This window comes from Bison bison, unplaced genomic scaffold (genome assembly GCF_000754665.1).
Source record: "Bison bison bison isolate TAMUID 2011002044 unplaced genomic scaffold, Bison_UMD1.0 scf7180017864348, whole genome shotgun sequence".
Lineage (NCBI taxonomy): Eukaryota > Metazoa > Chordata > Mammalia > Artiodactyla > Bovidae > Bison > Bison bison.
In genome coordinates, this window is record NW_011494920.1 from 1689907 (window position 1) to 1714594 (window position 24688).

General features: G+C 40.3%; 2 protein-coding genes across 2 annotated transcripts in view; one reads left to right on the top strand and one right to left on the bottom strand.

The window, feature by feature from the left end:
- SMARCA5 (SWI/SNF related, matrix associated, actin dependent regulator of chromatin, subfamily a, member 5) overlaps nucleotides 1–4908 on the top strand; it is a 38996-nt gene extending 34088 nt beyond the window's left edge. Inside the window, exons 21-24 of the mRNA XM_010854724.1 lie at nucleotides 492–610; nucleotides 1032–1244; nucleotides 2755–2862; nucleotides 3635–4908. Coding sequence (XP_010853026.1) covers nucleotides 492–610; nucleotides 1032–1244; nucleotides 2755–2862; nucleotides 3635–3700 — 506 coding nt within the window. The 3' untranslated portion in view covers nucleotides 3701–4908. The remainder of the gene's footprint in view (nucleotides 1–491; nucleotides 611–1031; nucleotides 1245–2754; nucleotides 2863–3634) is intronic.
- A 4070-nt stretch (nucleotides 4909–8978) lies between these two features.
- FREM3 (FRAS1 related extracellular matrix 3) overlaps nucleotides 8979–24688 on the bottom strand; it is a 109270-nt gene continuing 93560 nt past the window's right edge. The window contains 4 exon segments of the mRNA XM_010854725.1: nucleotides 8979–9101; nucleotides 9104–9162; nucleotides 13386–13535; nucleotides 21924–22175. Of these exon segments, the coding sequence (XP_010853027.1) occupies nucleotides 8979–9101; nucleotides 9104–9162; nucleotides 13386–13535; nucleotides 21924–22175 (584 nt within the window).

Genomic DNA, 24688 nt, shown 5'->3' on the forward strand with positions numbered 1-24688 from the left:
TATTTTTTAAAAATTGAGTTAGAAAATCTCCCCTTCTTTAAAATGGCATCAATATTTTTTTTTTTTTTACCCTCGTTAACTAACTGTAACCAAGAAAACAAGAATAGGTCACTGAATAATTGTGCCTTTTTTTTTTTTTTTTTTTTTTTTTTTTACTTCATTTCTCTTTATAACTTTTCAAATACTACATAATTCTGTGTTTCCTGAAGTCTGTTGGGTTGACAAGTGGATATGTGTAGTTGTGCTGTGGTGATTGCTAAAGTTCAAAAGAGCAGAGAATTAAGTGTTGGGAGATAGATAAATCATGCAGTTCACCTTAACTATTTTTTTTACAGTTAAGGAAACAGATAATTGTGTGACTTACTAGTGTTAGATGTGGGAAGAAGGGAAACATTTCTTAATCCTTAGCAAATAAAGCATTTATAAAAACAAGTTACTTATATTTCTTCCCTTTCTCCACCTATCCCATTTGCCCAATTTTACTCTTACAGCTGTGTTCTGGGAAAGATGCAATGAGCTGCAGGACATAGAAAAGATTATGGCTCAGATTGAAAGAGGAGAGGCAAGAATTCAGAGAAGAATTAGTATCAAAAAAGCACTTGACACGAAGGTACTTTGACTATTAATAAGTATTGTAGTTGATAAAATAACTCCTGTCTGTAAGTATAAGAGTTAAAGTAACTTTTTAAAAGGAAAGGAAATGATTTAAAATTAAAAATTTCTTTAGAGAACAACATTCAAACTTCATGGACATTCTCAACAGAATTTACGTCAGTATTTCAGTTGGTATATGTGGGTCAGAGTCTCTGTGATTTAGCTCTTTGCTACATAGTACTAGAAAGTCTGAGTCTGTATTTCTTTTTAGAATAATAAAGACCAAAGTTGTTTCAGGACAAAGGTTATGATATGATGGAAGTGCTTTGGATAGAAAATGGATGTGAAATACAACATTTATAGCTAACTTTACAGAGTTTGAAATATAGGTTATATAGGATTTGTATTTTATATAATGTGAAATCTGATTTTCATAGATTGGACGGTACAAAGCACCTTTTCATCAGCTGAGAATATCTTATGGTACTAACAAAGGGAAAAACTACACTGAGGAGGAAGACCGCTTCCTGATCTGTATGCTTCACAAGCTTGGATTCGACAAGGAAAACGTGTATGATGAGCTGCGGCAGTGCATTCGCAACTCTCCTCAGTTCAGATTCGACTGGTTTCTAAAGTCCAGAACTGCAATGGTGAGTACTGGGGCCTTTTTGTGGAATGAAGCAAACAATTCAGAGGAAGTAGATAATGGAATATTGTTTAAGGTACCTTTTAAATTTTTATTAGAGAAAATTTGTGTATCTTTGAAGTAAATTTTTGTTAAATTGCTATTTGTATCATAGGTTAAAGTAGTTCCTTAAGAAACAGTTCACCTCCACAGTTATAAACCTAATGTCATGAGTCACAAAGTTTATTTTTTCCATCGTTTGATAGCACTTCTTTTAACATCACTATATACAATAGGATTAGTTTTTTGTGTAAAGTTTAATCAAGCTTTAAGTAGAAGGAAAAGTTGCATCAATTTTAACTTGTGAATAAGATGATCACAATTTAAAATTTGACTTTTGCTTTTGTAAATATACACATTTTTATAAAGAAAGGACTTCTCATGCATCTGCCCATCAGAATACTGAATTTTCAGTTAATTAAAAAGAGCTTAGTGTGGTAAAACACTGTACTGTTTTAATGCTAGGTTCGATCAGCAAGTTCCATTTTTATGACCTAAAATTAGAATTCAGAAACATTTAGCTTTGATGAATTGTTCTTCCCTTAGGTATTTTACCACCGTTGAATTTTTAGCTTCATCTTGTGTTCTTCAGGATGATAATCATGCCAAAAACAGTTCTGTAGTCTTAATTTTGAGATCTACTGGGGTAGCAAAGTTTAAACAATATTATGATAATAAAATTTCTCTCAGTGTATTTAAAATACATTGTTGCTCTTCAAGATGGGGGATAGTTTACAGTTTAAGTGTTTGACCACTGAAGGGTTTTTTTTTTCATTAAGTGTCACCGGAGGCTGGTGTTTTGTGAAACTCTAGGTTGGGAAATGTTGCACTCTAAATGCATTATTAATATACAGTAAGAGGAGACAGATTCAGTTGCTATAAGCTCTGTATTATATCTTTTAAAGTAGGAACAATTTATAGTTAGTGAGTAATTTTATAGTAAGTGAAACAAGATGCAGTGTCACATTAATTTACTGGTACAATACCATGGTTTAAAACTGTGTTATTTCCTAATGTGTTTCCTGTTAAGGCACACATACAAAATGATAATATGTGTATGGCCCCTTCCCCTTGTGATGAAACAGTGGAGGTGTAATCTTTGTCTATAAGCCAAGCAGATTCATACCATAGCAATCTGGAAAACGTTCTGGTGTATGTGTCTCAGTGAAGTCAGAACCTGGATGTAGCGTACTACCTTCTCTCTATATGTACTGTTGCAGATGTTTCCTGGCTGTGTCCTATATGGTAGTATGGCCTTAAATAATGAAGTGAAGATGCACACATATCTTTTTTTAAATCCCCCTCGCATGGATTGTGTACGAAAATTAGTAGTTTTGCTTTAAAAATTTTAATATATTGGGGGGTGTAAGTGATATTATGCTATTAAAACGTACCTTTGGTTTTGAAATTGTATTCATGAAAACTTACAGATGGAGAATACAGATTTATCATGTAAAGTTGTGTTTATAACTTAGGAACTCCAGAGGAGGTGTAACACCTTAATTACCTTGATTGAAAGAGAAAATATGGAACTAGAAGAAAAGGAGAAGGCAGAGAAGAAGAAAAGAGGACCCAAGCCTTCAGTGAGTACTGATGGAAGTGTAAATGCCTTCTTGGGGGACTTACCTGTTTTCAAGAATTTGAACATTACTTGGCTTATCACTGATGCACTAGTCTTTTTTTGGTAGATAGTATAACCTTAAATTGCTTAAAAAGTATAAACGAACGATTGCATTGTGTGGGGAAATCATGTTATGATGGTAATTCACAGTGTGGGGACTGGTAAAAATTCGGTACGCTCTGTCTTGTGAATGCCAAGAGCTTACACCTGACTTTGAGGTTACAGCTTACAATATTAGAATATTTAAATATAAGGAAAGCAGTGACATTTACAACCTTTACTGTTCACTTCTAAACTTTGGTTTCTTTCCTCAGCGATCTCTTAGCATTGTGAAGGCAAAAATTATGAGAGAGAAAAAGTCATTTTGTTATTTAGTAATAACTTACAGGGGCATGAGTAAATGAACGTTTGCAGAAAGTCTGGTGTTCATGTAACCTCACAAAGTATTTCTCATTACTGCTTTTTTAAATACGAAGCATGTGTTGTACATTTGTTTGGTGTATTGACTTACTGTTGCTTATTGTGAATTACTCATTACTTCATTGGTAGCAGTAAAATTTTTGTGTTAGTAAAATACGTAGATAAGATCATTTAGAGAATTAAGTTTCTTCGGGTGAAGAAAATTAATACTGGTTACCAAGTGGCAGAATTAGTAAGGTGCTATCATGTGTCTTCCGGTACATTTCATGTTAATATCGCTCTTGTGATGAAGGAAACCTCTCCTTTGTTTCTAGACACAGAAACGTAAAATGGACGGAGCACCTGATGGCCGAGGAAGAAAAAAGAAGCTGAAACTATGAATACATATTTGTTTCATAATCACTAACTTTAAACCAGTAGTTCTTTAATTTACGGGTCTTCATAAGATGTACTGTACAATGCTCAATTGTTATGTCATTCAACGACATCAGGTTCATCTGTTTACCGAGCTAGAAACATAGTATGTAGATTCACTTTTTTAAATGCAACAGCTGTGCTGAAATTTTTTTATCATTAACACTTGAAGTAATAAAATAGGCTTCATTTATTAATAAATGTTTCATTTGATTTATTTTTCTATTATAGTTCCATTTGTGAGGATTGTGACTTTGTTTATGAGCTATAATTTCTATACTTGTGACGCTTAAAAGGAAGCAAACAAGTTAAAAAAAGAAAATTGCAGATAACACTTGTCCCTTCCGTCTTCACTTAGTTGTGTAACTGTTTTAATTCACTTTGCCTTTGCAGAAGTTTGGGTATCTTCTTTGTAGTGCTATTGAGTCTCATCCAGGAAGATTATGTACATTGCATTCTCCTTGCTTATTACATGGGTAGAATGGGAAAAAAAGGCAAGACAAATTCTCATTAAATTCTATGCATATTTCTGTTGCGCTGTTTCTATAGTTCTGAGGTGATGAATATGCCCTATTCTGTTTGGAAGAATGGCCTTTTAGTTGTATAGCCAAAGACATTTAGTATTTTCTGGTTCCTTAAGGTGTTATTGTACCATTTTGTAAAAGGAATATTATTATTATTTTTTTTAATTGTTTGGTAAATATTTTTGACAAATTACCTTCTGAAACAGCCACAACTTGGAAAGATAATGTCAAAACTTAAGATGATTTTTTTCTGTTTTTAAAAAGACCCAGCCAAAATAAGGTGTCAATTTGTCATACTGTTGAAATTGGTAACAAAATGTATCCCCTTCCGGTTTAACCTTTTTTGGGTTTTAGAGTAATTGAAAATTTTATTTTATTATATTTAAAATAATTTCTAAGTGTGAACAGTAAGAATGACTTAATTCCAGTTTTTATTTTCTATGGACAGACTTGATAAACTGGAGACCCTGAAGCAGGATTACCCAAATTGTAGTGTCAGGATTTTAGCTGTACCAGAGGCCTTTATGTGCTACACATAATTTGTATAAAGTTTTATATGTGCAAATTGGGTACATAAATAGTTCTCCATTTTTCTAAGGGAATGCAATAAATGTAGCATCGTGAATAAATATAACTTTTATAATCCTTAAGTGGTCTTCTCTTTCCATTTCTTTAATTTTCGTTCCTCATTTGATTTTTATTCACTTTTTTCCCTTAGGATGCTATCTTTTTTCCTTAGATTTCCTCCCCATATCAGTTGCTTTTATCAGCCCACACATAATTGAGATTTCTATTTATAATGCTGGTGTTTATAATATTACTAATACTGCTTACTTCTAAAAAGTGGGATTGTTGCTGTCGGTGTCAAGCAAAATGCAGTGTTTATAGCAGTTTGTGGAGTGATGTGAGTGTTTTGTGCCCCCACCCCCACCCCACCCATTGACTTCTCACCTTAGATTCTTAAAATAACAATTGTGGATCTAATGTATGCAAAATTGAGGAATGGTTACTCTTTGCATGTAAAAGCTATTAAGAGTGGTGGCTTTATTTTGGAAGAAATAATTGGGAAAATATAAGGTTGAAGAAAACTTTACAGAGATCACAGAAGTGTTTCCAAGACAAAAACAGCCTAATGCATGTCTGTGTGTGTGTGATGGTGGAGGTGGTGGGCGTGGGAGGGAGGCAGAGAGGGGAGATGTAAAAGGAAGCTAGTTGCAGCCCTTCAGAGCTCAGGGACACCGGGACATACACGTGTAAATTGAAACACTTGAAAAAAGCATGAAAAGAAACAATTTATCAAAATTTAGCATTGTGGATCACAGGTCAGTTAGGATATCACTGTTGCACGTTTATCTAGAATAAAGCCAAGTTTTTATTTATACTGCTAGGTAAGGAAAAATGATCACTTAAGCCCAGCCAACTATTTTAAAAGAGGAATTGGTGGTAGAGTAGACTCAAAATTGGAACCCATTTGATTTCCTCAATTTACAGTTGAGGAATAGAAAGTTTAAATGGGTGGAATGAATGGTCCTAAAGCCAGCTTAGAAGAGGCTGGGTGTTTACCTAGGTGACCACAGGGTCACAGTCAGTTGTTAGACTGTTTCATTTAATAGATAATTATGTATTACTCTGTTGGGAAGATTACATTTTATTGGGAAGGTATCCAGTAAAACTAATGTTATCATTTCAACTTCAGTATTTTAAATATTAATGTAACCTTGGAGAAGAAAACGGAAAATTTTCCAATAGCAAACTTTTTAAAATTTAGGGTATTTCAAATTCATATAGTAGACTTAAAGTGTGTGCTGTAATTTTATTGCAGGGCTTACATATACTCATTATAATGTGTTAATCTGAACTCAAAACCCTAATTTAGGGTAGTGGCATTTATGAATATCTAAATGTTGGTCTTTGTAGAACGTTCAGTGTCAAGTGTGACAGGTACATGATAGACAGTAAAAAGGGTCAATATTGTTAATATTAAACTGCTGCTGCTAAGTCACTTCAGTCGTGTCCGACTCTGCGACCCCATAGACGGCAGCCCACCAGGCTCCCCTGTCCCTGGGATTCTCCAGGCAAGAACACTAGCTAATACCAATTTGTTAGTTTTAAGTAATTGTTTCAAATGTGATTAAGCTTTATAATATTTGACTCTGTGTACATTTGTTTTTAAAAAAAGGTTAAAGATCCAGTGTCCTTAGTGTTGTGGATAAATTCAGTTGTTGTAACATTTTAAGGAACATACATAAATCCCATTTCTGAGGAACCACCAGTCCTTTACACTGGACACTGTTCCTGTCAGTTGGGGGAATTAACTCAGTGCAAATTGGGAAAGTATGAAGGGACAGTCAAGTCCAAAATAATGCACTTGTTTCAGGCATAGAACACAATTATCCTGGTTCCTGTAACCATTTTAAAGGGAGGTGCAGCTCTGTAAAAATACTAGCGTAACCTGTCTCAGTCTGTCTGAAGCCAGAATACAGCATAGCCCTCACACATGGATTTGTGCAAGTTTAAAGTTACTGCGTATGTTTAGGCAGTCACTCCCTGAACACAGCAGAAGCAATCAGGTTAACTTTCCGCTATCCTCACCGCGTATACCTCTCTCTGAAGCCACTTTTCTGCTTGTGTCTCGGGTATCACTTGGTGCTGCAAGTTTCACTTGGAAAAATGTACCACCCTGAATCTGATGTATTTTGAAAACGAAGAACATGGTCATCTTTGTACTTGGACTGATAGACTAAAACCTTCACATGGGAGCTTGTTAGAAATGCAGAATCTAAGGCCTCATGTCAGACCTGCTGCACTAAAATCTGCACTTTAATAAGATGCTCAGAGGTGATTCATGCACAGGAAATTTTGAAAAGTACTGCTTTAAACGAATTTTACCAAAGCAAAATAATGAAACCTTAATAAGTATCTTCATATTAACATGAAGATTAAAATATAGCAACAGGGTAACATTTTTTAGTTTAGGTGAGGAAGATCAGTATTATTTCAGAGTGTGCTAAGTCCCTTCAGTCATGTCCGACTGCAACCCTCTGAACTGTAGCTTGCCAGGCTCCTCTGTCTGTGGGATTCTCTAGGCATGAATACTGGAGTGGGTTGCCATGCCCTTCAGGGGATCTTCCTGACCCAGGGATAGAACCCGCATCTTAATGTCTCTTGCAGTGGCAGGTGGGTTCCTTACCACTAGCACCACCTGGGAAACCCGAAAATGCTTTTATGTTTAATTTTGGATCTGCAGATAATTTTAGAAGAGATTTTTCTGGTGAGTTGTCATGTACTGGCATCATAATCATTGCCTCTCATTTACTTTGGGACCGTTGCGTGGTTGGAGGAACAGCAGCAGTGGAAACACCTGGGAGCTTGTTAAAATTACAGATGCTCAGGTCGTCCTCCAGTTTACTGAGCTGAAATCTGGTGGGGAGGCTTTGCATTTCTGTCTCAAGCCCTCCCGGCGATGCTTAGGAAGTTTGAGATGCACCGAGTTAGTACCTCTCACTACACTTGTTGTTTTCCCTTTCCTTTACGTGGAACAAATGTTACATAACTTTGGATTATGACTTGCTTGTTTCTACTCAATTTTATAAATCCAGTTACGAAACTAAAAGGCAGCATGCTGAGTGTGTGAGTCATTAATGATGGCTGAGTCATCTCATTTTTATAGTGAAGACGAGATGTTCCTTGGTAGAGTGATAAATACCTCTCCTTATAGGGATGATGTGATGGATTGACAGTGGTCAACTGGACTCGGTGACAGAATGATTTTGGTTGATTGTGTCATCTTTCACAGAAGGGACCATTTTTTTACATGGAAAGTTATTCTCAGCACATTTTTCCTGTGTATTGTCACTTTGGAGACATGATTGATCTGGTTTGAAGTCAGAAACATGTCCCCGTGGGAACATATCTCCTAGGGAAGGTCAAGGTCAGTTTGGAGAGAAGACCTTGCGCACTGCAGCACAGAGTGTGCACTGACTTCTGAGAGTTGCCAACACTACCAAGTGGAGTTCCTGTCTGGTTGCTGTTAAAGCAGCTTACAGATAGGTCATTTTTCTTATCTGTGGCGTCAGCCTTACGTCTGAGTAGAAGGGAGGCCAGTAACATGAGGCAGCTCAAGAGCAGGAGCCCAGATGCACCTCAAAAATGGACATGGTGCTGCCTGAAGGATCCAAACCTCCAGTTTCCATTCCTGTTTGCTAATGAGCTGCGCCACCTGGGAACCAGTCTGGAAGGAAGTCTGGCTTTTTTAGAATGGTTCAGGGTGATATGCTGAGTACGAGTACCCTTGTTTTTATCAGCTCCTATATCTGGAGAGAGAGTTAGGAATGAGTGCTAAGGGCACTCTTAGCACTATAACCTGGAAAACTGGAAGAGAATGAAGGCATCACTGTAGCTGAAACGTGCTTCTTGTCCAGCATCAATGGACAAAGGTTGAGCCTTTTGTTCTTAACTGTTGATTTAATTGACGACGATGGGTTTCACTGCCCTTGGTGACAAAGTAAAAGGAAAAAGCAGAGCACAGTGTAATAATCCTTTGTAGGCTTATTCTTCCTCTATATTTTGATACAGTTTCATACACTACACTTGGGCATATCACCAGAATGTATGTAACACCAGTGACAGTACAATACCATTGATATCCCAGGGTTGTAGTGAGCTGGAAGCCGTTGTTAGGAGAGCTGTTTTGGCTGCTTCCTCTCTCTTAAAAAGTCTTTCAACCAAAAGGAGGACAAGCACTCTGCTTATAGTCAGTGACCGTGTCATTGATGAAAATGGTTTTATTGGGCTCTCCAAGTGCTGCACCCAGCGGCATCTGAAGAAGTAATTCAAATCGCTCTGAACACGCACTCCTGGAGCAAAGTTCAGTTTTTGGCTGATGCCAGTGTAGTCTAATCCAGCTAGTGGGAAAGAAAAAGCCAAGAGTAAGATGCAGGAGTTACTGCCCAAAGTTTTCCTTCAGAGAAAGATGGCTGGTCCTTAGCATTTTCCTATGTATATGGCACCTTCAAACTCATATTTTTTGGCTTGATCCTCGGGAAATTTCCACGTTCTACAAAATGCCACAACCACCACACATCGGTCACCACGTGCAATCCCCACCAATGCTCTCCATCAGCTTCCAAGCACTTCCACAAAAATCCCACCGATACACTGAAGGCTCTCAAGGCAACTTCAGTTTTAATGAAGGCATTTCCCTTTTCTATTTGGAACTGTTAAGACCACGGTTGTGACTTTCATTTTGACCAGGTTTCACTCATTCACCTTTCCCAGACATCTAGTTTAACCTTAAAATATTCTGCTCAGTTTTACTGGGCCGTGAAGTTCCTGCCATTTTCTCAGTTATTAATCATTTTGTGAGCTGGCTCACCTCATTGTATCACTTCTTTGCTATTTATTTAAAAAGTCATCCAATGTCATGACAAATTATAATCAAAGAGAATAGAAGAAGAAACCCTGAGTAATATATGTAAATAAATGCAAGAATAGAATATTTACGTTGTCTCAAATTATCTCCCCATAAAAAACTTCTTGGGGGTTACCCTCGTGGCTCAGATGGTAAAGAATCTGCCTGCAATGTGGGAGACCTGGGTTTGATCCGTGGGTTGGGAAGATCCCTGGAGAAGGGAATGGCAACCCACTCCAGAATTCTTGCCCAGAGAATCACATGAACAGAAGAGCCTGGCAGGTCCATGGGGCTGCAAAGAATTGGATGCGACTGAGCAACTAACACAAAAAGACTTCTTAATTACAAAGGAAGAAAAGAAACTTCATAGTAAAGAAACCTGGCACATACCACCTTAACCAAGTGATCAAAGTTAATATCACCAACCGCGGGATAAATTCAATTGTGTCCCATTGGCTAGAAGGCAGCGAAAAGGCAGTACCATTTCTGTGATACTCCTTCTGAAGATGCAGAGCCTGAATCTAATTATGAGGAAAATCAGACAAGCCCAATCTGGTGGGTATTTTACAAAACTAATTTGTAATATTTCTTTAAAATTTTTATTTTATATTGGAGTGTAGTTGTGTCCAACTCTGTGACCCCATGGACAGAGGAGCCGGGTGGGTTACGGCAGCCCACCCAACTCCTCTGTCCATGGGATTCTCCAGGCAAGACTACTGGAGTGGTTGCCATTTCTTTCTCCAGGGGATCTTCCTGACCCAAGGATTGAACTCAGGTCTCCTACAATGCAAGCAGACTCCTTACCGTCTGAGCTCCCAGGGAAGCCCCATAGTTGATTGACAATGCTGTGTTAGTTTCACGTGTACAGCAGGACATTTCAGTTACACATACATACATATCTGTTCGCTCTCAAAGTCTTTTCCCATTTAGGTTATTACAAGACTATTAAGTACAATTCTTTGTACTATACAGGAGGTCCTTGTTGACTATCTATTTTTATGTATAGTAGTGTCCATCTGTTAATTCCAAACTCCTAATTTATCCCTCCTCCTGGTTTATAATCTTGAAAAATATAAAAGTCATAAAAGTCAAAGAAAGCCAAGAAACTGTCCAGATGGTATACAAAACCAAACGACATGGTACAAAATAGAATGTGATTTTGAACTGAACTTTTTTGCTTTAAGAATGATTTGGGGGACAGCTGGTAGAATTTGAATGAGGTCTGCAGATGAGCGTGTAGCCATGTATCAGTACCCTGATTTCAAGCTCGTATTGTGGGTACACAGGACAATGTCTCTATAGGAGTTGGCCTCCACATTTTTGAAGAGATGGTTCCAGATTTATTGGCAACCTGCTCTCAATGGACGTGTTTTTTTCTTTTTACTGCACCTATTACTTTTCTGTAAGTTTGAGATAATTACATTATGAAAAAAACAAAATGATGGTGAAAAAGCACAAAGGCAGGAGAGTAAAGGAAAGGGGATTTGGGATCTTATGAGTTTGGGTTCACATGTTAATTCTGCTGTTTACTTGTATAAACTATTTCATTGTTTGAGTCTCAATTTCTTTAACACCAAAATGGAGAAGATTGTTGATATTTTCCAAAGTTGTTGCGAAGATTAGAGATACTACAACAAGGATGCTAGCACAGAGTCTGTCAAATAGCAAGCATTCAGTACATATAAATTATAATAACTTTTATGTCATAAGTGATGATATACATATGGGTGCATCATTATTATTGTTAATTCATCAACCTGAGCAGATGTCAAGTATTTTCTAGACTCTAGAGATTATCAAGTCTAAACTGTTACTTCTGCACAGCTCCTGTTCAAACCTATGAGTTATGACCTCAAGCATAGATCACTTCTATCTGTCCATCCCTCCCTGAGGGCTAGCAGAGGGTCATTACTGGTATGAAAAGGAATTCACCTAAATAAATTTTAATTTTTTTCCTAACCATAAAAAGAGTCCAAGGAGCCAACTGGTCTATTCACTTTTGGTTTCACAAATACATAGAGTGAGAAGGAGCCTGGCCTGAAAATTAAGCGAAGAAGGAGGGAATAAAGAAAAGCCAAAAAAAAAAAAGACAAGACAACAACAAAAGAACAGAAGGAGCACCAGTGGTGTCAGCACAATATGATGGGATATATTCACTGACGTGTTACAATATGGTGATTCTCCCCAGAGCAAGTTGTCTTCAGTTCCCTTAACTGTCTCGGGCACATGTTGAACCCGGGTGTGCATTTTCTTAGACACATTTTCTCTGCACATCCTGTCAGTGCCTGTAGATGTTAAGATTGCTGAGTTATATTTGCAAGATTTGTGCTTTTAGTTTTTATCTTAACATATCCTCAATTGTCTTGGACTGTACGATACTAATCCTGAATTATGCTGCCTGTCACATCCCAGGAGATTAAGGTCCCTGTTAGCAATGAAAAAAATGTGGATTTCAATGCAGATGGAAATTTCCCTGTCTCTTCCTGAATCCTACTGTGTTTTGTTTTTTTTTTTCCTTTGTTTATTTGTTTTGGTTGGTAAAGCAGCTGACAGTTTCAACACAGAGAAAGTGATGTTCAGAACCATTTAACTATACTGCCAGCCAGGCTTTGCTTGTCCACATCAAGAAAGGCAAAGGGGAGTGGGGTGTGAGAACATGCTGCTTGAAGCCAAGGAAAATGCTGGAGAGTCAGAAGTGACAGCCTCCTAACCTCCCGGGGGGCCAGTAGGTACCTGGGTTCTCCCAGGAGCTGGTATACCTGCTCAGTCATCTCGGGTACACCTTGGTATGGCATAGTGTTTATGAGCAGCTTCTAGTCTCTACACATACTCTTTTTTAAATTAATTATTTTGCGCTGTGCTGGCCCTTGTTTCTCCGCACAAGCATTCTCTAGTTGCAGGGAATGGGCTCCTCACTGTGTGGCTCCTCTCGCTGGGGAGCACAGACTCTAGGGCACGTGGGCTCAGTAATCGTGGTGCACAGGCTTAGCTGCCTCGCGGCGTATGCAGTCTCCCTGGCCCAGAGATGGAACCCATGACCCCTGCCTTGGCAGGTGGATTCTTATCTGCTGGGTCACCAGGGAAGTCCTACAAAAATTCCTTTTTAAAAATGTATTTATTTTTAATTGGAGCGTAATTGCTTCACCATATTGTTTTATGCCAATACATCAACATGGATATCCTTATGTCCCCTCCCTCTTGAGTCTGTCTCCACTTCCCACCCCATTCTACCTACCCCTCTAGGTTGTCACAGTGAATATTCTTAACTTCGGAAGGTTAATTTGGACCCAAGCAAGTAGTTAATGGGACTTCCCTGGTGGCTCAGACAGTAAAGCATCTGCCTACAATGCAAGAGACCCAGGTTCAATCCCTGGGTAGGGAAGATCTCCTGGAGAAGGAAATGGTAACCCACTCTAGTACGCGTGCTGGGAAATCCCATACACAGAGGAGCCTGGTAGGCTACAGTCCATGGAGTAGCAAAGAGTCAGACACAACTGAGCGACTTCACTTTCCTAAGTAGTTTATGAACGAATCAACAAGTCATATAAGGCTGCTACTCGAATATTCTGTTTCTTGCGTAAACAGCAGAAGTCATTCTATAAGGCAAGGGAGGAGAAAATTTAAATCAGAGCCTCTCCACAAAGACTTGGCATGGTACACTTGAACAGACTAGACAAATGTCAGGATGGTGACACATTTTAAAAATGGGCTGCTTACCTTCTGCTGAGGCCAGCTCTCTTCTCTTGGAGCGCACGGTGACAGAGGACGCTTGGGAAAGGTCCGTGCCTGTCCTCCGGACGCAAACCTCCACAGAGCCAGCACTTTGATCAACGTGATATTCAGCATCTCCAAAGTGCAGGGCAGGCTCTGGGGAGACATGAAGGGACAAATTAAGAATGCTGCTGCCTCCCAGGACTCTTGTCTCCTCTGGCCCCGAGGGAGCCTGGGCATTTGTCACAGTCACCAGACTTGATAGGTCCCACAGGCTCGAGAGGAAACAGGCAACACACACACACGACCACATCCAGGAGGAGTCTCATGCCACGACGGCTTAGAAAATCAGAATTCTGTTCATTTTCCTCCTTTAAGAGAGATCTGTCGTGCAAAGAAGTTTCCCAGTTGGGGGAAATTGGTCAACTAGCTGTAACTCTGGCAAGCCAGCTATCGTTTGGGAAAAGATGGTGGGGAACTAGGGAGGCTTTTTTTCTCAAGGGAGAAGGGCCCTTCATGTCGAGGCACAGTCCAGCCAGGGGTCTTGAACTCGGCGTCTGCTGCTGCACCTTATCCCATAAGTTTGTCACAAAGACAGACCAATTCTGTTCCTGAACTGCTACCCCCAAAGGCAAAAAAAGGGGTCCCCTAGAATAGAAGGCTGAGGGCGGCCAGGGTGGGCATCAGACTCTGAGAGCAGGTGAAAGTGGACGTGGATTTTGGAAGGTAGAAACCCACTGTAACAAGCAGATTTACCCAGGATGCATTTTAGCAGATCTCTTCATGCTGCAGAGAGTTTTACCAGATGTTTGACGGCAGCGTGCCAGAGCTCTCATAACCTGACTAGCGTCCGTTCTTTCTGGAGTCTTCACGTACCATTCCTGGCCCTCTGCCCTGTGAGCCTATTACACAGAACAGTTCTCCAGGCAGCCAGCACAGCACGCGGTCAGGGCCTCCATCTTCACTGGTGATGTCTTCAGAGCTGAAACTCCCTTCTCAACATGTTAATTTCACACACTCCTTTTGTAAGACTTTGAGTAACCTGCTCTGGGAGGTCATGCGCGTGTACGCATGCTAAGTCGCTCAGTCGTGTCCGACTCTGCGATCCTATGTGCTGTGTAGCCTGCCGGGCTCATTGATCCATGGGATTCTCCAGGCATGAATACTGGATTGAGTTGCCATGCTCTCTTCCTGACCCAGGGATCAAACCCGTGTCTCATGTCTCCTGCGTTGGCCATCGGGTTCTTTACCACTAGTGTCCCCTGGGAAGCTCCTGGGAGGCCATATATGCCCTTAAGGGGGAAGTTGTTCCTTATCCCGTGCTCGCCTGACACTTTGCACAGCTCACTAATTGCACTGATGGGTCACTCTTGCTATTTGCTGTCCTCGGCTGCATCACAGGTGGGGGTCACTCTTGCTATTTGCTGTCCTCAGCTGCATCACAGGTAGGGGTCTGCACTTAGAAAAGTGTGTGGGGAGATCATTCTCTCGTAAACATTTTTATTTCTTTTTTTGGCTGCACTGGGTCTTGGTTGTGGCAAGCAGGATCTTTAGTTGCTGCAGGTGGGATCTAGTTCCCTGACCAGGGGTGGAGACCAGACCCCCAGCATTGGAAACACACCAAGTCTTAGCCACTTAGACCAGTGAAGTCCCCATTCTCTCTTTTTGACTCAGAAGTTTCACTCCACCCCTCCATTGTTGCTGGCTGATGTTTCGGATACCTCTAAGCTTGGACAAGAAACAGGGTGGACAAGAGAAGCAGACAAGATCTTGATGGGTTTTATCATGGTGACCACACTCTTGGGTCTTAGAAGATTGGAAGCGAGCAGATTCTGTTTCTCATGGGCACTTTGGTGTGTTCTTTGGAGATCTCTCATTCCCATGGCACTTCTCATCTGCCATCCGCTTGTTAAGGATGTGTGCGTGCTAAGGCCCTTCAGTCCGCGTCCCTATCCTGGCTGATCATTAATCCTTCCTCATTCATTAGCATTTGGTGGTGCTTCTGTGGGGATTGTTCATCCCTCTAGATGGTGCTATTGGACAAGCCTAAGACAGGTCCATTCTGGATCTCTTCTGCGAGCGTGGCTCACATCTGGTCCAGGACAAGCCTCCTGCATCCTTTACTTGATATACTCTAGGGATACTGCCTCATCCTAATGCACTCCCTCTTGTTTGCTTATCTATGAGAGCAACTAATCAACATATCTCCTACACTGAGGTTTTCCAGATACAGCCAGTTTCCTCCACATTGTAGGTGACACACTTTACCCTTATCGTGGTCTCGTGATTTAGCACCTCTTTAAAGAGTTAAAATGTTAAAGCTGCCATTCTTCTGTGTTATCAGAGCCTTACCAATGACTCAAGACCAGCGACCACATTCCACATCCCCTTAGAAACAGTTTGGTTGGTGTGTTATATTCAAGAATTTGTCGAGTGGCTAATTTTAATTCACTTCTGATATACTTTGAACTTACCACAAATTATCTTTTTTTAAAGTTGAGACTAACAGATCTGCTTATTTAGCAGAGAATTTACTCTGTGTGGTATTAGGGAAGAGATAAAGGTAAGAAAGATTAAAAAAAAATTGAGTTATGTCACTGTTCAGAAAAAAAATGTAAGAATCAAGCCTCTCTGAATACTTTAAAATACAGGATGTAAGAGGAGGACAGCGGCACTTAGAAGAAAAATCGCAAAATTCTTCTGAGATGCTCTGTATACTGAGCATAAGGAGATTTGTTCAAATAGAGGAAAGAGATGCTCTGTGCAGCCCAGCAGTATCTCTAAGTAGTTGTCACTCAAGGTCTGTTTAAAAAACTGAGATGCTGGCAATGATTCTTATGGGTGGGCAGTTATTAGAGTAGAGTGTTTTGACCACTTATGTTAAATGGATTCTACAGCAATAGCTGTGCTTTTCTCTACATTAAAAGAAAATGCCTTTTAAATGGAAATAAGAAAAAGAAATGCGACAAAGTGGAAAGGGAAACTTTCGAGAGAGATATGACCATCATTTAAAAATGAGTTCACTGTGCAGATTCAGAGAAATTTCATACCAAGGTCCAAAGAGGACTTAACAGGTGAAGGAACAGACACACTGTTGTTAAACTTTGCCAAACCACCCTGAACAGGAGAGAGGCCAAGAGACCGAAGACTGGGAGATGTTTTCTCAATTACCTCGGAAGACAAAATAGATTCTGGAAACAAGAGGGTTTCACTAGAAAAATCACTAGAAAAACTCTGGAACAGTTCATTTCAACAGTTTCTGGATCTTTAGAAAAGGGATAGGCAATGCCAATGAGTCAGTATCAGTTTTTTAACATCTGGTTTCATGAAGTTAAATTTAATGTTTTTTAGTTCAGCTAAACAGACATCTTTTGAGCATCCTCTATGTGTTCTAACTATGGGGCAGCCACTCTGATGCCCATCAGCTAACCCTGAGTGCGCTGACAAAAGAAGGGACCACCTCAAGGCTCAGAAGGAGGAGTCTTGGAAGACAATAACTGTGCTAGACTCAAAGAATGAATGAGAATTGATCCATGAGAATAGTGGGAAGAATGTTCCTAACAGAGTGGCTCATATGAAAAAGAAAGGCCCAGAAGCATGACAAGCCTAGTGTTTGGGAAGGAATAAAAGAGGGCATTTCTTGGAAACGTTTAAGGTGAGAGTAGATGAATAAGGGGATGAGTTTTGAGAGGAAGGGAGAAATCAGAGCCTACAGAAACTTGGATCCACTTTAAGTAGATAGGACTTCACTTTCTAGACTCTTCTTAGAATATAGGGGCCAATTTTTTTTTAATTTTTAAAAATTTATTTATTTTAATTGGAGGCTAATTACTTTACAATATTCTATTGGTTTTGCTATACATCGATATGAATCTGCCCCAGGTGTACACGTGTTCCCCATCCTGAACCCCATTCCCACCTCCCTCCCCATACCATCCCTCTGGGTTGTCCCAGTGCACTAGCCCCAAGCATCCTGTATCATGCATCAAACCTGGACTGGTGATTCATTTCATATATGATATTATACATGTTTCAATGCCATTCTCCCAAATCATCCCACCCTCACCCTCTCCCACAGAGTCCAAAAGACTGTTCTATACATCTGTGTCTCTTTTGCTGTCTCTCATACAGGGTCATCGTTACCATCTTTCTAAATTCCATATATATGCGTTAGTATACTGTATTGGCGTTTTTCCTTCTGGCTTACTTCACTGTGTATAATAGGCTCCAGTTTCATCCACCTCATTAGAACTGATTCAAATGCATTATTTTTAATGGCTGAGTAATACTCCATTGTGTATATGTACCACTGCTTTCTTATCCATTCGTCTGCTGATGGACATCTAGGTTGCTTTGATGTCCTGGCTATTGTAAACACTGCTGCGATGAACATTGGGGTACACGTGTCTCTTTCCCTTCTGGTTTCCTTGGTACGTATGTCCAGCAGTGGGATTGCTGGGTCGTATGGCAGTTCTATTTCCAGTTTTTTAAGGAATCTCCACACTGTTCTCCATAGTGGCTGTACTAGTTTGCATTCCCACCAGCAGTGTAAGAGGGTTCCCTTTTCTCCACACCCTCTCCAGCATTTATTGCTTGTAGACTTTTGGATCGCAGCCATTCTGACTGGTGTGAGATGGTACCTCATTGTGGTTTTGATTTGCATTTCTCTGATAATGAGTGATGTTGAGCATCTTTTCATGTGTTTGTTAGCCATTATATGTCTTCTTTGGAGAAATGTCTGTTTAGTTCTTTGGGCCATTTTTTGATTGGGTCATTTGTTTTTCTGGAATTGAGCTGCAGGAGCTGCTTGTATGTTTTTGAGATTAATTCTTTGTCAGTTGGTTCATTTGCTATTATTTCCTCCCATTCTGAAGGCTGTCTTTTCACCTTGCTTATAGTTTCCTTTGTTGTGCAGAAGCTTTTAAGTTTAATTAGGTCCCATTTGTTTATTTTTGCTTTTATTTCCAATATTCTGGGAGGTCATAGAGGATCCTGCTGTGATTTATGTCAGAGAGTATTTTGTCTATGTTCTCCTCTAGGAGTTTTATAGTTTCCGGTCTTAAGTTTAGATATTTAATCCATTTTGAGTTTATTTTGAGAAAGAAGGATGGAACTGGAGGAATCAACCTGCCTGACTTCAGGCTCTACTACAAAGCCACAGTCATCAAGACCATATGGTACTGGCACAAAGACAGAAATGTAGATCAATGGAACAAAATAGAAAGCCCAGAGATAAATCCACGCACCTAGGGACACCTTATCTTTGACAAAGGAGGCAAGAATATACAATGGATTAAAGACAATCTCTTTAACAAGTGGTGCTGGGAAAACTGGTCAGCCACTTGTAAAAGAATGAAACTAAAACACTTTCTAACACCATACACAAAAATATAGGGGCCAATTTTAAGTAGTGGAAAGGTGGTTGGTTTTTTGGTTTTTTTGTTTGTTTTCTGTACATCTATACAACTTCGGTTTGGGCCACAGATTTAAGGAAGAGCTAGGGCTACTGATTAGGAAGCTATTGCAATTATCCAGGTGAGACATGAGAATGGTTTGAAATGTTCACTGATGTATATACCAGTAATGGAGTGGGACATGATGATGGAGTGGGAGAGATGGATGTAGTCAGTGTCCTGAGCAGCATCCAGTGATTGGAGGTAGGTAGCTTCTAGGATGCCCTGCCAGAGTGGGGATGGGATCTTCATAAACTCAGTTGGGAAGATAGGAGAGGAAACAGTCTTGGCTAGGGGTGGAAAGGGGTTAATGTGTGAATCCGGAGTTCGAGAATCAAGTCAGGGCTGGAGATTTAGGAGTCGCTAGTGTACAAGTTTCTGGAGAAGGCAATGGCACCCACTCCAGTGTTCTTGCCTGGAGAATCCCAGGGATGGAGGAGCCTGGTGGGCTGCCGTCTATGGGGTCGCACAGAGTCGGACATGACTGAAGCGACTTAGCAGCAGCAGCAGCAGCAGCAGACTGGCCTACTAGACACAAATGCTAACCCTGGAAAATGAGTGTGGACTTTTCCCAATTTCTTTCAAGTAGTCAGTTTTGTAGGACACATGTTTTCATTCCTGGCTGAAAGGGCAATGGAACTACTTCCTGAGATGTGATCGAATTTGATCAGTGTCTTTGCTTAAATGCTGAATTAGGGGACTTATCATTTCACAAAAGTAGTCCAAACGATTAGCATCACGTAGTAGGTGTGCTAGTAATCACTGTGGTTGTTTCCTCAAGGCCAAAATATAATGGCACCATTCAAAGGAACCATTGGTATCATGAATGGCAAAATTTGTTCTTGGTAGACAGTCCTTAATATCTCTTTGGTTTCACAGAGAATAGAATAGAAATTCTAAATTTCTACTTGAGTATACTGAAAATTGAGTATACTGAGCAATATTCCGTTGTATGTATATACACACCACATCTTTATCCACTCATCTGCTGATGGACGTTGAGGTTGCTTCCATGTCTTGGCTACCGTAAACAGTGCTGCAGTCAACACTGGGAAGCATGTATCTTTTTGAATTACAATTTTCTCCAGATACATAGCCAGAAGTAGGAATGCGGGATCATATGACAACTGTGTTTTTGATTTCTTAAGGGACCTCCATACTGTTCTCCGCAGTGGCTACACCAATTTACATTCCCACCAACAGCATAGGAGGGCTTCTTTTTCTCCACACCCTCTCCAGCATTTATTAGATATAGGCTTTTTGATGATGGTCATTCTGACTGGAGTGAGGTGATGTCTCACTGTAGTTTTGACTTGCCATTTCTAATAGTGACGTTGAGCATTTTTTCATGTGTTTATTGGCCATCGGTATGTTTTCTTTGGAGAAATGTCTATTTAGATCTGCTTATTTTTTGATTGAGTTGTTAACATTTTTTATATTGAACTGTCATATGCATTATTTTAAGAAAAACGATAGTTATCTTAATTCTAAGGGGGCAATTTTTGAAAAGAAATTACACAATGGAGAATGCATAGACATCAGAAGTGAAGTGAAGTCACTCGGTCCTGTCCGACTCTTTGCAACCCTGTGCACTGTAGCCTACCAGGCTCCTCGGTCCATGGGATTTTCCAGGCATGAATACTGGAGTGGGTTGCCATTTCCTTCTCCAGGGGATTTTCCTGACCCAGGGATCAAAGCCAGGTCTCCTGCCTTGTAGGCAGATGCTTTACCGTCTGAGCTACCAGGGAAGCCCTGGTATAGACATCAGAGTCTATACTTATTCTTCTCTTGAGACTTGTGAAAATATATTTGGGAACTGAACTTTGTCCCTGGCAATTTTTTTTTTTTTTTAAGTAGAGCAAAATTGGCCTTTCACAGCATTCTGAGATCTTGTCCACAGGATGTAATATCAACAAACAAAATTTAGGAGACCAAACAAACAAAAACCAAACAACTTTAATCTCACTCATGTTTTCCTTTGTCCTAGAACAATAGGACCCCTTGGACTGTACCCCTCCAGGCTCTGCTGTCTGTGGGATTTCCAGGCAAAAATACTATAGTGGGCTGCCATTTCCTTTTCCAGGGGATCTTTCTGACCCAGGGATCAAACCTGGGTCTCCTGTTTGCAGGCAGATTCTTTACCATCTGAGCCACCAGGGAAGCCCCAGAATGATATAATACATGATAAATTTTCATCCCCAACTAAAGAGCACATACACTCTTCAACCTCTGCTCCACCTGGTTTATCTCTTGACACGACTCTCAGTTTCATGGAAGCTCTGCACTGTATCTATGCATTCACACAAATTTTGGGTCTGTGATAGCCACCCAATCTGATCCTATCTAGATCTGAACACAGCAACTCACAGCCACTCAAATCCTGACAGAGGTATATTTGAGAGATGAAGTGGTCAATCTAATTTGAGACTCATTATAAAATAGTCAGATGCTGTCCTTGTCTTTATCAATATTTTCTCTTAAAAGTGCCTCTTGTAGAAAGAGCAATTACTAAGAAAGTAATACTGGGCTTGGTATTGGGAGTCAGGGGTTGGGAGGGGTTGGTTTCGAGGAGTGAAGAACATCCTATTCTTGTCTGGCTCTGTGCTTCAGCTGGGACTAGAGCCAAACTCCCAGCCGGGTAGAGCTAGGAAAAGAGATCTGCATGCCTACACATGGGAGCTTCATGGCACCCTTGTCCCACTTGTAGACTCATGTTCCCATTGTTGGGAGGGAGGCTCCTTGGACTGCTAAGATGAGTGTCGGGTGGAGCAGTCCTGGTTGCGTGATCAGACATTTAAGTTAGGTCCTCTTCTTGGCTTCCTTAAGTCTTAGGTCACTTCCTTGGGATGTGCTTTTTAAAAATAATTTAACACACTCACACACAAATATTTAATCTTTCTACATCGCTGCATTGTCCTTGGTATTGGTGATAACTATGTATCTGAAAAGCCACTCAGAGATGTTAGAGAAGGAGCAACATCAACAATTCCTTTCATAGGTCATTTAAGCTTGATTTATCTTTTAACTGTTTAGGGAAAGGATGAGAAGAAAGAAGCTATTACCAAGAGTGGAAAACAGGAAATAGGCTTACCATCATCACGGTCAGCCAGAATTATCACCTTGGCGGTGGGGAATTTGGCCCCCAGTTGCCCTCCCTTTGGCAGGCTCAGTGAAACGCTGAAGGATTCCTCCTCTACATAAAGAGAGTCATTGATGATCAGGACTTGGCAGGTGTTCTCAGCCTCATCCTTGTCAAAATGGAGGCTGCTGGTGTGGTCTTTTGGACGTGAGATGTAGTCAGAGAAAGATAACCCTGAAGAAGAAAGGGTGCCTATGGCAGAACCTATGGAGACAGGAAATAGAACAGAGAAAGTAAGAAGAAACAATTCTAAACAGGAAACCTGTTCCCCATGGGGTCTTCAAACTATTTTTAGATAATAGAGAATGAGAATAGTTGTTGTTGTGTTTGACTCGTGTTCGACTGTAGCCCACCAGACTCCTTCGTCCATGGAATTCTCTAGGTCAGAATACTGGGTATTCTTGGGGTAGCCATTCCTTTCTCCAGGGGGTCTTCCTGACCCATGGATTGAATCCAGGACCCCTGCATTGCACGCAGATTCTTTATTGTCTGAGCCACCAGGAAGTGGCATTTTTAAAATAACAGCTCTCTGAATTATAAGGCACACTTATCTCTTACAGTCACGAATATTAATATGGTAATTAGAAGACTTTTAAAACAGACCCGGATATTCTGGCACGATTCACAGTTAGTGGTCTTTGAACTACTGTTGTTGTTCAGCTGCTCAGTCATGCCCGACTCTTTGCGACCCTATGGACTGCAGCACGCCAGGCTTCCCTGTCCTTCACCATCTCCCAGAGTTTTGCTCAAACTCATGTCCAGTGAGTCAGTGATCCCATCCAACCATCTCATCCTTTGTCATTCCTTTCTCTTCCTGCCCTCAGTCTTTCCCAGCATCAGAATCTTTGAAAAGGGTATATACTGAATAAGTTTTGTTTAGATTAGGGACTAAATAAACTGAAGGATCATAGGGTGGTTTAGCTTAATTTGTTCATATTATAGACTGGAAGACTGAAGTACAGATAAATTATGACCAGAGAATCTATACCATGACAATGTATGGATTTGCTCCCGCCCCTGCCCGTCCCATGGCAGCTGTAAGCTGTCATTCACGTTCAGTCTCTAAGTTGTATCTGACTTTGCGACTCCATGAACTGTAGCACGCCAGGCTTCCCTGTCCTTCACTCTCTCCCTGAGTTTGCTCAAACTCTTATTCATTGAGTCAGTGATGCCATCCAACCATCTCATACCCTGTTGCCTCCCTCTTTTCTTGCTCTCAATTTTTCCCAGCATCAGGATCTTTTCCAATGAGTCGCATCTCAGTAATCTGACTCTTACGCCCTAGATAGAGTTCTTTGTGTGATACTAAAATATAGCCACGGAATTACTTGTTATTTTATAAAGAATACAAGATGGACTGAATTTCAGTTTAGAGACAGTGCATTTAAAATTTTAATTATAGTAATTTACACATGTCAAGGTTCCCTAATTTAAATGCACTATTTGATGAGTTTTAACAAATACATATAATCATGCACCCATTACCACAAGCATAGTATAGAATATTTTTTATCTGCCAACACATGTACCCCAGGTAATCCATCTTCTTCCTTGTCTCCAAGCCCTGGAAACCACTCATCCATTCTCTTGTCACTATAGACTTATTTGCTTTATGAGAATTCCATGTAAATAAAATCACGCAGTTTTTAGTCTTTTGCGTCTGATTTGTTTCATTTAGCATAATGCTTTTAAGATTCATCAATGTGTCAGGACTTTTTTCCTTCTTACTCTTGAATAGGGTTCTCCATTGTGTGGTTACATCACAATTTGTTTTTCCATTTACCAGTTGATAATTTAGGTTGTTCCCAGTTTTTAAGTTATTCTGAATAATGCTGCCAGGGATATTCAAATTCAGTTCTTTGAGTCAGTATGTCATTTTTATTTCTCTTGAGTAAATACTTAGGAGTGGGGTTTCTGGGATCTAGTGCATTATTTTCCTTGTGATAAAATAAATATAACCTAAATGTACCATCTTAACTATTTTTAAGTGTATCTGTTCATGTTATTGAAAAAATCTTCATATCTTTTTTCATCTTACAAAAAAAAACTGAAAATATGTACCCATTAAACACCTCGCCACTGCCTCCTGCCCCCATCTCTGGCATTCACCTTTCTACTTTTTGTCTCTATGAATTTGTCTACTCTGGGTACTTCCGTTAAGTGGAATCTTATAGTACTTGTCTTTTTGTTACTGGCTATTTCACTTAGCATAATGTCCTCAAGTTTCATCTATGTTGCAAGAATCTTCCTTCTTTCTTCAGTTCAGTTCACTTCAGTTCAGTCGCTCAGTCATGTCCGACTCTCTGCGACCCCAGGACTGCACATATGAATCGCAGAACACCACACATATGAATCGCAGCACGCCAGGCCTCCCTGTCCATCACCAACTCCTGGAGTTCACCCAGACTCACGTCCATTGAGTCAGTGATGCCATCCAGCCATCTCATTCTCTGTTGTCCCCTTCTCCTCCTGCCCCCAATCCCTCCCAGCATCAGAGTCTTTTCCAATGAGTCAACTCTTCTCATGAGGTGGCCAAAGTACTAGAGCTTCAGCTTCAGCATCATTCCTTCCAAAGAAATCCCAGGGCTGATCTCCTTCAGAATGGACTGGTTGGATCTCCTTGCAGTCCAAGGGACTCTCAAGAGTCTTCTCCAAAACCACAGTTCAAAAGCATCAATTCTTCGGCACTCAGCCTTCTTCACAGTCCAACTCTCATA